General features: G+C 33.3%; 1 protein-coding gene across 1 annotated transcript in view; it reads right to left on the bottom strand.

Annotated features, from left to right (window-relative positions):
• Nucleotides 1–15,814, bottom strand: part of LOC140440092 (arrestin homolog) — a 729,008-nt gene that overhangs the window by 284,324 nt on the left and 428,870 nt on the right. Inside the window, exon 5 of the mRNA XM_072530366.1 lies at nucleotides 1,747–1,911. Within this exon, the coding sequence (XP_072386467.1) occupies nucleotides 1,747–1,911 (165 nt within the window). The remainder of the gene's footprint in view (nucleotides 1–1,746; nucleotides 1,912–15,814) is intronic.

Here is a 15,814-nt window from a genome sequence, read left to right on the forward strand (position 1 = left end):
TACTTTTAATGTTTGTATAAATTTAGAAAAAACTCTTAATGTGGTTTTTACTGTATTTTTATTATAATTTTTAAATGCATGTTCTAACACCTAAACCTATGCATTTGACATTATTTGACATATATATATATATATATATATATATATATATATATACACACTCAAAAATGTTTTGCATATTATCTGTAACGCCACTGAACGTTTCTCATTTGAAATTTTTTGCACTGTTTTCTTTTTGTCTACTAAAATAATGTATTTTATTGCTTGTTTTTTGATTCTTAATCGTCGCAAAGATTCTCAGTATTCATATTGTGTTCATCAGTTTTCGAAAACCGATATTTGTAAAAATTGGTTTGCGTTTTATTCACTTTGTAGTGAACAATATGAATAGACAAGTGATATCTGAGTTCAACAGAACTAGAATCGTTACTTTGATTGAGGAAGGCCACACACAAGTCGACGTTGCTGTCCGGGTTGGAGTTAATCATAGTGATGTATCTCGGATTGTGACAAAATATATCGAGAGACGAATTCTGTTAGCGATCATCCAAAAAGCGGAAGACCTAGGAGTACTACTAATGTCCAAAAACGCTTTTTAACGTTAACTGCCCGAAGAAACCCCACTATGACTGCCCCAGCTAGTAAAAGAGAGCTCCAGCAAGCTCATAATATTGTAATTTGCGATCAGACTATTTGAAACAGGTTACATTCGGTAAATTTATTTACAAGAAGACCATTGTTTGTACCAAAGCTTACGTTAGAGCAGAAAAGGACTTGACTGGAATGGGCCAATGAACATTTACAATGGCATGACAACAGATGGGGAAACGTGTTATTTTCTGATGAAACCAAAATAAGCCTTTTGTGGGATAATCGCCGAATTAGGATTTGGAGGAACCCAAATCGACAGGATACACTTAACCAAGCTGTCCAAAGAGTCCCATATCAAGTTGGCTCCATAATATTTTGGGGCGGCATCATGCTAAATAATAAAACTCCTTTAATTCCTATTGTTGGTAACATGAATGGATAAATTTATATTGATACCATTCTTAGGCCTGTTGTACGCTTGTGGCGAGGAGCTGTTGGTCCAGAATTTATTTTTATGGACGACAATGCGCCTCCCCATCGTATGAGACATGTGGCAGATTTTTTAGAGACAGAAGATATCCTCAGATTACAATGGTCACCTTGCTCACCTGACCTCAATCCCATTGAGCACGGATGGAATATGCTCAAAAGAAAAATTCAATCTCGGCAGCCACCCCCAAGGACACTACAAGACCTTAGAATAGCAGCGATTGAAGAATGGGGTACCATGGACCAGAACTACATTAATACACTTATAAGAAGCATGGGACATCGCATTCAGTCTTGCATTGATGCAAGAGGTGGAAATACGGTATATTAAGTATTAGTTCCTATATCTTTACAAATTACAAAAAATATATTTATAATACATATTATAAATAATAATAATAAATTGTTAATAATTTAAATTTTGTTTATTGTTTTCTTCAAAACATACAATTTTATATATATAATAAAGTGTTTTGTTAAAAAAAAATAATAGATTTTACCAGATTAGGTGGATAATTTTGAAAATATTACATTATGCAAAACATTTTTGAGTGTGTGTATATATAATTATTCATATATTTATTCCTATATTTACCCTTCAGTGCATTAGTACAGACATGTGAATATCCGATGACGCGCCTAATTAATAATACATGAGGCATTTACCTGAAAGTTAGGGTCACCTGTCCATAGACCTTTCTTTCTTCCACGAACTCCGGATCGACCAAAAGGATACCTTGAATGGAATCGATTCCGTTCGGCGAGACCACGAGGTCACGTGAACTTAAATATAAAGTCAACTTCTGGTTAGGAGAAACTTTCTTGTAGACTCTGAAAATAAAAACAGGAATTTAGCTACATATTTATTTTTGGGATCGCCGAAATAAAATAAAAATATTGAACTATATCATTATCCTCCATAAACCATAGGCCCGGCATATCTCAGAATGCTAATATTTAAAATATATATAAAAATTATTAATTTTAATATTATTCATAAGTTGGATACAGGATAAGTCAAAATGTATTGGTAATTTTAAATGGACCACCAAATATTTTACATTACTTGCGAAAAGTTCTATTATCATTCATAAATTTAGATATTTACAAATGGTAATGTTATAAAATTTAGTCTGTTACATAATAAAGTATTTTAAGATATATAAAAACAAAAAAACTAATGAAATATTGATAGTATTCATCTCAGAATAAAATTTAATTAACGTTGAGGTACCTGTATAAGAGTAACAAAGAAGACAACTGATTTCTAAGGAATATAAGTTAATCCAGGTTATTGAAAGGTACAAAATCGATAGATATCTATAGCTGGTTTCTAAAAAAGCTGATACGACTCTTAGTAAGATTTGAATAATTTGAGCAGTATATTTGATTGGTCTGACAATATATTTTATTTTTATGACAGACAAATATCATCAATGTTAATTCAAAAATTGTAATAATTCTTAAGGTCTAAATTTGATACTATTTTGAATTCCTGCACTTTATAAACAGTATATAAATGCTAGTTTTTACATAAAATAGAGTTATTGTTATTATTTTTATTATTATTAGGGAATAAAACAAACGACTTAATTCAACAATATATTAATGATACACCAAATGAAAAGATAACTAGGCACTATCGGAGGCAGCAAAACATTTTAACATACGAAGAACCACAGTTTTTCTAATAATAAAAAATGGAGGGAACAAGAAACTGTCGAAAGAAAGCGAGGATCTGAAAGACCAAAACTATACTAAATTTAGGTATGTAAAAATAAAATAAATATTTTGTAATATCTCCATTAGCATTGATAACAGCTTGTAGTTTTCGGTCCATCTGCGTGAAAGGAACTATGAAATTGTCAGAGAGCTCTTCCCAAACCTGTTGTATACCGTGCCACAGCTCTTCAGTATTTTGAGGTATAAAATTACAACGATACAACCATTTGATAATTACCCCCACACATTCTCGATTGGGATTAAATCTGGACTGTAGCTGGGCCATGGTAAGCTTTTGATGTTGTTATTCTAGAGCCACTGGTTTATTATATTATTATCTTGTTGGAGTATCTTCTTCGTCTTCATGTGCCTTGTCCGTTCCGAACGTTGGCAATCAACATGGCTATTCTGACTTGGTTTACGGCAGATCTGAATAGTTCAGCAGATGATAATCCGAACCATTGCCGCAAGTTTTGGAGCCACGAGTGTCTTCTCCTCCCTGGACCCCTTCTGCTGTCTATTTTTCCTTGAACGATCAGTTGTAGTACTCTATATTTATTATGTCTCATAACGTGACCCAAGTATTCCAACTTTCTTTTCTTTATACTTATTCCTACCTCTCTCTCTTTACCTATCCGGCGTAGTACCTCTTCGTTGGTCACGTGCTCAGTCCAGGATATACGTAATATACGTCGGTAAGCCCACATTTCGAAGGCCTCTACTTTTTTCATCAATGTTGCGGTCATTGTCCACGCCTCCATTCCATATACCAAAACCGGGAATACATAACATTTCAGAAGTCGAATTTTGAGAGGTAGGGTGAGGCTTTTAGAGGTGAAAATTTGCTTCATGCTAGTAAACGATGCTCTTGCCTTTTCTACTCTTATACGTATTTCCTTCGCTTGATCCCAATTTGAGTTAACTGTTGTTCCCAAGTAGATGCACAAATCCACGTGTTCAATTCTTTCATTGTCTAATATCAGTTGCTGTGGTGGTTGTTGGGTTTTGCTTACTAACATCCATTTGGTTTTTGTGATATTTAGTCTGAGTCCGTATTGTGCACTTGTTTTTTGTATCTTACTCATTAGGCAACTCAGTTCCTCCATGCTACTTGCTAGAATCACAGTGTCATCAGCATACCTTATGTTATTAATTATTTCTCCATTTATCTTTATGCCTTCTGTGCTTTCCTCCAGCGCTGTCTTAAATACTTCTTCTGAGTATATATTAAAGACAATAGGAGACAAGATACAGCCCTGTCGTACCCCTTTCTTGATCTCAATTTTATTGGTCAATGTAGATCCTACTTTCACTTTAGCTGTTTGGCCCCAATAGAGACTCGCTATTGTTCGAATGTCTCTGTAGTCGACTCCGATCTTATGGAGAACTTCAATTATCTTTTCGTGCCTTACGTTATCGAATGCTTTTGCGTAGTCTATAAAGCATATGTACACATCTTTGTTCATATCTCTGCAGCGCTGGATGAGTACCTGTAGACTAAAAAGTGCTTCTCTTGTCCCAAGAGAATTCCGAAACCCAAACTGCGAATCTCCAATGTTATCCTCGCATTTGTTGCTTATTCTGTTGTAAATAACCTTGGTGTATGCCTTCGAAATGTGGTTAATTAGACTTATCATCCGATGTTGATCACAAGACTTTGCTTTTGGTTTTTTCGGTATGGCAACAAAAGTTGACTCTAGCCAGTCTTCAGGAAACTCCCCGCTGTTATAAATATTGTTAAAGAGTCTAACGAGTGAGTCTAGAAATTGACTGTTTGTTTCGCACAGCATTTTCAATACTTCCCCGTATACGTTATCGTTACCTGGTCTTTTGTGTTTTTAAGACCCTTTATAGCATTCTCCACTTCTGATTTTAGAATAGAAGGGCCAGTATCATCATTGCTCAGTGTATACCCACTAGGACGGTCATCATTAAACAGTTGTTCCACATAAGTTTCCCAGATTCTAACTATTTTGTCGGGGTCTAGTTGTAGATTTCCATTATCATCGCATAGCCCTTTCGATAAAATATTGTAGCTTTTCTTTGTTGTGAGTTCCTTTATCTTCTTATGCATATTGTGATAGTCGTATACCTTTTCGCACTGTTCGATTTCTTCGCATCTCTCCGAGAACCATTTCTCTTTAGTTTTTCTTATCTCAGCTCTAATTCGTCTATGGGTTTCGCGGTATTTGGCAGTATCTTTAGTTTTATATATCCGTCTCTCTTCCATCATGTCGAGGATTTCTGCAGTCATCCAGTCTTTCTTTTTTCTCTTATCAGGTAGTAAAAACTTAGTGCTTGAAGTCCTAATCTCTTCTTTAATTTCACTCCACTTTTCCAGCGGTTCATTGTTATTTTTAAGGATTTTTGATATTTCGGTATTTAAATTCTCCTGCATCTGTTGTTTAATATTATTGTTGGAAAGCTTCCTAATATCTAGCGTTTCGGGCCTGTTTTTACATTTGGTTTTTCAACTTTACTTCAAACTTACATACCACCGGATTGTGGTCTGATGCTACGTCCGCACCCGGGTAAGTTTTTACGGCTTTGATGGAGTTTCTAAACCTGATTGGTGCAGCGATATAATCTATTTGATTTCTGATTATTTTACCAGGTGAGTCTGCCGGTGATTTCCAGGTATAGAGTCTACGGTGCGGGAGCTTAAAGAGAGTGTTAGTAAGAGAGTGAGAGTGTTGGAGTATACAATTATTTTATGGATACAACTGTTCTACACTGGAAAACATGATGTTTTCCAGAATATTCGGATAAGTTTGTCCAACAAACCTGTCATCAATACGCCATACAATTCCTATTCCCCTAGGTGAAATCCATCCCCATACATTGGCGCTAAAATGACCAGCTGCTCGATATCTATCAAAATATAGAGGTTTAAATCTATTATTATCTAGTCTATACACCCCAATTTTGCCCTTTTAAGAACATTGAAAAATTTTCTCATCTGTTAATATTACCCTGTCTCAAAAAGCTTAATTTTATAGCTGAAGGTTTACAGCAAGTAATATAAGTCTTGATTGCTTCTGTTGTGGTGTAAGAGCTTATTTTTATGGTGCAGTTTGGTACCTAAGATGCAATGCTATAAGTCTGTAGCTTGAAAAATTTATAAGCTATTTAAATTGTTTATAAGTAAAAAACATACCCCTTTTTCAAACGTTTATTTTGTAAATAATTTCTATGAGAACGCAATATGCATTTAATTTCTGAGATAGTTTAAGTCTTAAAAATCCTATGAAATTTGCTAAATGTGTCTAGCATCATTAATAGAGCAAGTTCAATAGTTTAAATATTTAGCTCCAGTGATAAATAAATTAAATAACTTTTAAACTATTTGACCCATCGGGGGAAAATTTCGCACAAATTTAAAAGACGGTAATTCCTTGATACTCAAATGTATTAATAACATTTTATTTGTTAATAGGAAAATTAAATTTATAAATTAATGCAAAAAACTGCTTTTTTGCAAATATCTCCGTAAATTATTTATCAATTTTAATTGATAAATTAAAAGGGAAAAAACTTATATATATAAGTGACCATAAATTATTGTTTTAAAAAAACACAATGTAAAATACGAGTACTTTTTCATTTATTCGTCATCTAGTAACCCCCACCTATGTCTTAAAAGCTTCAGATATCTGCGAAAAATTTTGCCGTGAAATCGATGATTTTTGCATAACCAGACTGGGCTATTTCTATATTAGTTACTGAGATACTTAACTAGGCAACTACGACAAAATACTTTTACTTTTTTACTCTCTTTGGCAGTATAGATATTATCTTAGACATATTTGGCGACATATCGTCGGATTACTAAAAAACCAAACTAACTCCAATTTTTAAACTTTTGAGAAATCTACATTTATAACCTTTTAATCCATTTAATTTGAAATAAAAAATTGTCTGAATTTAAAAGTGATTTAATCACTGAAACATATTAAAGTAATTAATATTACAAACAAAAGAGTAGTTCAAATAAAATAACAATTTTAAAAAATGTATGAAAAATATGTTTTTGAGGTACTTGTCAGGTTTTGGCTGTACAAAGTTAGTCATCTTCCAAGGCACTTTATCATATCACTGTCCTTAATATTAAGCTCAGGTATTTTATCGTCGAGGTCGGTAATGACTTATAATACTGATTAAACTCATCTGGGATGACTCCTGATTGGCAGAGCTTTAATAGAAACTGTTTTTTAATCAATAAGCCAAAGTTTGGAGTATGCTTTTTTAAAGTTTATTTCGCTCATATTAACAAGGCGGCATTAACCAAAAATATTTATTTCTTTGTAGTCAGAACTATGATTGGACCTATACAATAGATTGCCTAGTTTGAATCTTAAATACTTCAAGCATTTTATTTGTAGCACCAATCAATGTTTTTAGCCAGTTAAATTTTCTCTACTATTTGTGTATTTTGTCCTATTTTTAAGTATTACTTTAGACAGCGCCTCTGTACAAAAAAGGGTGTACATTATGTAAAATAATTATTTTAATTTTAAAGTATCAGAACTGTATGAGATAGGGCTGGTTCAAAATAATTAGGAAAGGTTATAAAGGTTTACAAAAAAGTCATCAATATTGCTGTTACATATACTCGCGGTATTTATATTCGCAGGCTTTCATTCGCAGTTGTTTCTCGCACGGGGATAGATGTCTTTAGCGGTTTTGTGTATCGCATTACTAACATTAAGATAGAAGAGATAGAGCTCATTTGCGTCTGTTGTCTATACGTTTTAAAAGTCAAGAGGATTCGTGGTATTTTTCGGAAACTTTATTAAAAAGAGATCTGTGAAAACGTCTGTTTACGTTGGACCCAGCTAGGAGAGAGAGAGAGAGAGAGAGAGAGAGAGTCTGTTGCTACAGGGAGTCAACAGTCGAGGGAGTTTGTAACGTTATAAACTTCACATCTTTATTAATTCATTTAAATAATTTTTTGATTTTAATTTCTTTATTAGTTTTTTAATTCCTTTACATTTAGTTTCTTTATTACTATTGTTTCTCCAAAAAGTAGTTGGCGCCCTCTGTCTTTCTTTTCTCTCTCTTTCTGTCCCGTAGAATAAATATTCGCCCTCTATCTTTCTATCCGGTACACTAAATATTCTGTTCTATGTTGACAGTGACAGTGCTAATTCCATCATAGGCATACGTCCTATGTCATCTGTGCTAACTTCATTTTAGTCTCCATACTTTCTGTCAATCAAATTTTCTAACGTAGTGGAAATATAATTTTTTGTTTCTAAAATTTATAAAATAAGGTAAGAATTATAATAAGCTTTATTTTATGGTCTGCAGAATTCTCTTGGGGTGGGTATTTTCATTGTAATACATATTCTATAATTCTGACAGCATTCTCAACATTCGTAATCTCACTCTGAATGCCGTAATTCAAGAATACGGCCAGGTGAGTTGCTTTTATTGGAGGACCTAACTACCTAATTGGGAGACCACACAAATATGGAACAACTGCAGCTCAGGAGGACCTAAACATCTAATTGGGAGGCCACACAATCTCCCATCGATGCCATAAGTATCGCCAAATTTATTTATTGTAAAGCTTTGGCAGGGTTGATTGTTTTTTCGGTCACATCTTTATTAACTATGATTAGTTAAATAATTGTTTTATTTGCGATCAGCTAAGGGTTCATGGTTTAATTCCTATTTTAAAAAAAGACGAACTCACACTTGAGATACTGAGCTAGGCGAAGCATAGACGATAAGCTCCCATGGTTGATTGAGGTATTATTTTTATAATATTTCAATTCTCTTTGGTAGTCTTATCGTTACAAGTATATTTTATATTTTCTAAGGTATTGGAAATCCTGGAGGTGGGGTTAGAGTGGGAGTAGAAATTATTACTAGGGCTTGGAGTAGAAAATATTACTGGGGTTGTACTATGGTAATAATTTTTAATATTGAGGGTGAGAATTATAGGAATCAATTCAGCGAAAAATATAACATGGTTTCCCACATGTGAAAAATTAAACAGCTTTTATTTTAAAAAAGTACTGATACTGGAGTTCTTCTACTATATAAGGTATTTTACCAGATCTACACGTCCTTGTCATACGGAAAATATTAAGCCAGTCATGCATGGTATAAACTGGAATATACTATTGCGCTTTTTAAAGAGCTATGCACTATGCATGCTATGTCCTCTGTTCTCTCTCGAGATGAATACTATTCCATGTATCTATGTATGTCCACTCTCGAGATATTTCTGTTCCATTACAAAGAAGTTAGGATTTGTTTTGTACTTAATATTTACATAAGCAAAGTAGTAATACTCTGATTGAACTTCTGTCTGCTGTAGGTACTTTTTAAACTGTCTGATTCAGGCACATCTTCGTTTTTTATCGAACAATGGGAATCAGTCAATTATTCAGATCTAAGGCAGCGAAATTAGATTTTGTTGCAATATTCGATTAATTTAGACATATGTCCTGTATTCCAAATGGAGTAAATGCAACGGTTTCCTCTTGTTTTAATCCCTTCTCCCTGGTGATATCTATCTTCTTCTTTATTCAGAGAATTGGGAATCACGAGGTTAATTAACATCGTCTATTAATTAAGCATTTTAAATAACTAATTTTTGTCACTTAGTCTTTAAACAGACTGGATGACAGTTAAAAATATTTTATGATGAAATATTTGCAAAAGAATTTCTTTTTTTTTTTCGGTTAACCAATTTTTAAAATTCTATACAAACCATTCAAATTTTTACATAAAGCTATTTTTTCAATTCAGTAAAGCTATATTTTTCTCAAAAGACTACACTCCTATATTATAGTTGTCAATATTGGTCCACATATGAAACGTGCACCCTTCTTCGCCCGTTTTTTTGCAAACACATCATTTAGAGTCGTTTTCTTGACCGGGCACATATAAATCTCTCAGGTGGCATAGGCAGACATGTGATATATTTCTTTCGTATATCATTATTCTCCAAAGCGACATGATTGTATAGACGTGACGTAAAATTTATGTCCTTGTGATATAAAAATAAAGATTTTGAACGGATAAAATAATTGTTACTTGTGCCTGTGGTTGTCAATATTTCTAGTTTATGAAATGATTTTAGAAATGATGAGACGACAAAAAATTCGAGTTATAGAGTTTTCGATTCAAGTTACAGAAGTAACAAAGATATTTTTATTTATTATTAAGCAATATTACATTAATATTTAAAATAAAAAAAAATATTGAATTAAAGTCAGTATTTTTTTTTGCTTTAGATAATTTGGTTGTTCTCTATCTAAAGCATTGTCTAAGGTATAAAGAGCAGAAAATTCTTGATCTTCAGAGCTGCTGGTTCGCTCTATAAAATTCCGTAAACTATTTACTGCTGTTTTGCCTCTTTAATAAAAAAAATGGAGCGCATGTAGTAATATTTAAGTTTTCTCTGTCACAGAAATCATTAGTATTGGTATTTTTTTGAGGAACTAAATCGATGATTTCGTCATATGATAATGTCCCAATAAAGTCCTCAAATAATATTCCTGATTTTGACACCACTGTATTCCACTCTCGTAGCTTGCAGTACATATATAGTAAAATTCTTCTTTTTCCACCTGTTCCTGACATATATATCTTTTGGATATAATGACTGGATTTTTTAATAATATTTTAATCCATATTCTGTAATTTTAATTTAGTATTGGCGGTCAGATATTGAATTTTAACTACTCTTATTTGAAACTTACTTCGAATAAATCCGCTGTGGTGTTGTTAACTCGTCATCGCTTACCGAATATAAGTATCCAGTATAAGAATTGATAATCTAAGTATACCTGTCCAAAAACACGATACTTACTTATTTATCTCGGCGTCCCACTTGATGCCAAATTAACATGGGAAGAACATATTAATAACTGTTTAATTAAATGCGAAAAAAGCTTAAATGATTTAAAGGTAGTTAACCGTTAACAATAGAGCGCTGAGTCCAATGTTTTATAGGGCCTATATCAGGTCAATTCTTGGCTATGGTTGCTTTTTATATGGATCTGCTACAAATATTAGACTTAAAAAATTAGACCGATTTCAGTAAAAAAGCTCTGCGTTTGGTTTTAGGTGTACTTAAATTTACACCTACTGAAAATCTATTAGCCAAATGTATGGAACCTTCATTATATTTAAGACGTTTTTTAGCTAAAAAGGTTATCCTTAAATATTAAGGTAATAACCAAACCTAAATATTGCTAATGGTGGCATAAGAAAAATTGTCCAACTTTAGCTATAGCATTTTCTAATCCTATTTAGAAATCCCAGCCGAAATTAATTTCTTCCAATCTAATTTCAATCTTCTTTATACCCAAACCCAAGTTTGTTTCCATACTTTTAATGAAAACAACGCCATCCAACTTGCCAAATTTGATAAGCCATATAGGATTTTTCACAAATGAATTAAAATCAATTTTAGGAGTTGGTTGTGCGGTATATATTCAAAACAATCAAAAATATATTGTGTTAAAATTAAAACAACAATGTTTCATATATTCCGCAGAATTGTTTGCCATATATCCAGCTCTGGAATAGATTATTGAGAAGAAAATGTTTAATTAACAAATAGTCATCCTGTGGGATTCAAAATCTGCTTTGTCTGCTTTAGATAATTCGCATAAGCATATATAAAAAACAGTATTATCGTCAGAATTTTAGAAAATCAACTAAAGCTACTTAAAAGAAATAATTCAGTCTCTTTTATTTGAGTAAAGTGACATGCTGCTATCTCGGGTAACACCAAAGCAGATTATTTTGCTGAAGTAGCGGCTTCAAAAGGATTAGTAATTAGTTGGCTTAATAGAAAATATTTTGTCTCGTTGCGTAAACGAGAATTAAAAGAAAACTCGGAAATTGAATGAAATGCTTTCTGTAACAAAACTTTTATACAAAATTCACCCTGTTTTATCTACTGCACCTTTTGCTGCAAGAAGTCATTCCAATAGAAGAGTATATTCAATGTTTGTTAGGTGCCTTGTTAATGTGCTACTGCTACATGCTACTGTAAAAGCCTATCTTCATAGATTTAATTTAACTGAAACAGAACTCTGCGATTGCAATGGTAACACTGATGCTATCAATCATTGGATGTTCGGATATATACATAATGATGCTACTATTAAGTTTCTATTGAAAAATCTGATAAAGGAACAAATACCTCTTCCTCAGAGTCAATATTCTATTTTATATATCTCTCGTCCTAATATTAGGCTTAACCAAATTTTTGTAGATATTTAAAAATGACTAAAAGAAAAATTTAGGATGAAATGTATAATGTGAATGTATAAATCTAGCTTTGTTCGTTCTGCCTATCCTTATATTATATATTTTCCTTCTAACCGTTGCCTGTCTTGTATCGTAATAAAGTCGCTATGAAAGGTGTTTTCTCGCTCAGATAGCCGTCGCTATTTACAAATTGTTTCTTTATCTGGACTAGTTATAACTACATCTTATTTTAGAGACGTTTTTTTTTTCTTTTCATATTTAATGCTGCTCTAATTACTTTAATATCAGTAATATTTAAAAATGACTCATGAAGATGATAAAAAAAATTGTTGATGTTTCACAAAACTGGATATGTGACGAAGTGCAAGATGTTATTTAGCCATCTGAAAAACATACACTGTATCAATGTCAACGTCAGTTTTTCAAGCTTCATTACCAGCACCAATATACCAGCTCCCAATCTCCAAAACAACCTCGTCAAAATATAAAGATAATCAACACGTAATTCAGAGCAAAAAGTAGAATTCTAATTGCCAACTTCTCTCCGAACAGCATAAGAGCGATAATTTACAGGTATGCGGAGAAAGTCTAAGCAAATCTTATAAAAAAATTACTAATTCAAAACAAAAAGGACAAATATTTTCATTGAGCTTCGACGAGTGGACCTCATGAAAAAATCACAAATTTGCATTTGCACAATGCAGAACATTTTAGTCTAGGTTTGATCAGAATTCACGGCTCGTGCACTGCCGAATACTGCATTGAATTAGTGGCAGAATGGTTGAAAATGTTCGGTTTAATGATTGAATTCGACACCACCACGGCGCTGCCATTATGGTGAAAATTGGCAAGCTCATGCCTTGCTATGAACAATTGTGATATACACATGAAATTCAGTTGGCGGTAGTATCATGATTCAATCTTCGCTTATCCACTGCTGGACATAGATCTCGCTCATAATTTTCCATATATTTCGATCTTGTGCCTCTTGCATCCAATTCCTATGATAACGTTTTAGATCGTCAGCCAACGTGTTGGTGGACGACCTCTGCTTCGGTAGGCATCATCTCTTGGCTGTAGTATACGTGCTTTATAATAAGAAACCTCAAAGAGAAGTAGAATAAGCAGAAATAGATAACACCCATGAATATGAAGACCAAAAAAAAGATATAGAAAAAGAAATGAAGAGAGCCCTGTTCAATTGATGTTTCGTTTTACTCATAAAAATACGAAAAGTTGTTAAAACGTTTAAAAAATCACCTACCAAATACGACATGATCTTGCAAAAATATGTTAAGGAAGAGAATGGCAAGGAATTAAGTTTTATTCTTGATTGCTGCTCCAGGTAGAGCAGTTTGCTCAGCATGCTGGAACGTTTGAACGCCCTAAAAGTTTATATCGATAAAGCGTTGATAGACATTGATTCAGCGATAAAATTCTCTTCTGGCGAGTGGTGAATATTCAATGAGTTCATCCTTTCTTTAACTGGCAACCGGAAAAACTGGCTGTAGAACTGCAAACTGCTTGCAGAAAAAAATCCACTCCGATAAAGGCCAACACAACTATAAAATTTGTCTTAGAAAAACTAAATAGCCAAGATGAAAAATTTGTTGAGTCGTATAAATAAACAAGTGATTAAGTGCAAGAGGACATGATGAAAGTAGAAGACAAGCCAGCTAATCCAGAGTTCGTAAATTTTACTTTAGAACAAGAACTTAAGATTAAACTGAAACGAGAAGGAGAAAACTTTTATAATCAAAAAAAAAACTGGTTCTCAAATGATTACGAAAAGATATTGAAAAAGGAAATGACCGTTTATGAGAACAAAGGTGTGAAAGGCGACCATTTGTCCATGGTTTATGACTATTTTATGACCTTAAAACCGACCAGCTTAGATGCCGAAAGGGCTTTCTCCGTAACTTAGGGCTATATGTGCAGTTCTGTGCGAACTAGGTCACGCGATAAGACAATTGATAAAATATATTTTTTAGGGTTTCACTCCCAAAAAACTAAATTTTTACTTATAAATAATAATATAAACTTGGATTTTTATATTAAGATCCAAAAAAACAACTCGTCCTCATTAAGCCATGGAAGAAGGACATTTCGCTTAATTTGTGTCAGTTCAAAATTATCACTAATGAAATTTAGTTCAAATGAACTACTCTTAGGTATAACAGATAAGTTTGATAAAAGTTGGAATAAAATTTTATTCGTGACAGTTTTTAGCCGATACAAGCAAAGCCTTATGTTTCACTTCCATGGCTTAATAAGGACGAGATTTTGTTTGGAATCTCATGATAATTGCAGAATTTGCTCTAGACATTTTAATTAAAAGAGATGTAAGATTGATTGCGAATTGCGACTGATTATTCCAGGATAATAAGCGAATTATTGGATTATATACAACTAACATAATTTTTATTTCGAGCATTTATTTTATTAATTTGTACTAAAAAGCTTAAATAATAAACCAACAAAAAAAAACATTCAAATCGTGTTTTTATTTTTATTCCACATTTTGCTGGATGCGCCCTGGATCTAGCTGGATTCAGGCCAATCTTGCAAAAATTCAGCTGGACTAAAAATTCTGGTGGATTTCAATCCCTAGTAGCCATTCAACTTTTTTTCATAGGACTTGTAGTTCCGGAAATCGTGATTAACCTTTTTAACCCTTAAAAAACTCACAAACTTCCAAATTCTAACCTCATATTGCTTTTAAGGTATTTTGCCTTGAGTTTTTGTTATATTTTCTTTCTTTTACAATGGGTTTCATCCTATTATTTTCTACCATTTTCAATGACTTCGGCCCTAATCTATTTATAAGACATTTAATATTTTATAATTAATGCAATTATTGACAAACATTTTTAAAAAGGCAGTTGCATGTATGTATGTATGTGTGTATGTATGTATTGTAAGTTTGTATGAATGTTTGGGAGACGTACTTTAGTATTTATACAAAATATAATTAATTACAAGTTTTGGTATTTATTATTACTTATTTACTTTCTGTGTCCGGAACACCAACAGCATTAAATTTTGTGTTTTCAATGGTTGGCCACATATATGGCCCTGTCATTCGCTAAGAATAGGTCTTCTGTGCAGGTCTCTCTCATCTCTGTGCATGATAGTAGATGGTGACTATTCTGAACTGTGCCACAGTCGCAGGTATCGTCCTCCTGGTATCCCCATTTTTTCAGGTTACTAGCACAACGTAAAACGCCAGTTCTTAGTCTGTTTAGCGCTTTCCATGTGGGATACGGCAAATTGTGTCCAGCGGTCATTTCCCCTGAGGGAGCAAAATGTGTTGTAGCTGACGCTTGCCATAGTTGTCTTCGGCGTGAAGACGTGACCTGTCTTTTGATAGCAGCTGAAGCGATTCCAACTATATGGTAGACCTCTTCGATAGGTGTCGGCTTCAGGCAACCAGATATTACATGAACCGTTTCATTTAAAGCAACATCGACGTTTTTAACGTGAGCAGAGTTTTCTTACACTTGTGCTCCAAACTCGGCGACAGAAAAATATAATGCTAAGGCAGAAGTACGGAGAGTGTGTGGTTGTGCTCCCCATTTTGTGTTTGTTAGTTTGCGGATGATATTATTTCTGGCGCTTACTTTTTTCTTGATATCTTGACAGTGATATCGATAAGACAGAGTTCTAACCAGACGTACGCCGAGGTATTTTGGCGTCTCATTGTGTTCCAGCATCTGACCACGCCATTCCACCTACAGTGTCCTTCGGGCATGCTTGTTTCTAAGGTGGAAAG

This window comes from Diabrotica undecimpunctata, chromosome 4, assembly GCF_040954645.1.
Source record: "Diabrotica undecimpunctata isolate CICGRU chromosome 4, icDiaUnde3, whole genome shotgun sequence".
Lineage (NCBI taxonomy): Eukaryota > Metazoa > Arthropoda > Insecta > Coleoptera > Chrysomelidae > Diabrotica > Diabrotica undecimpunctata.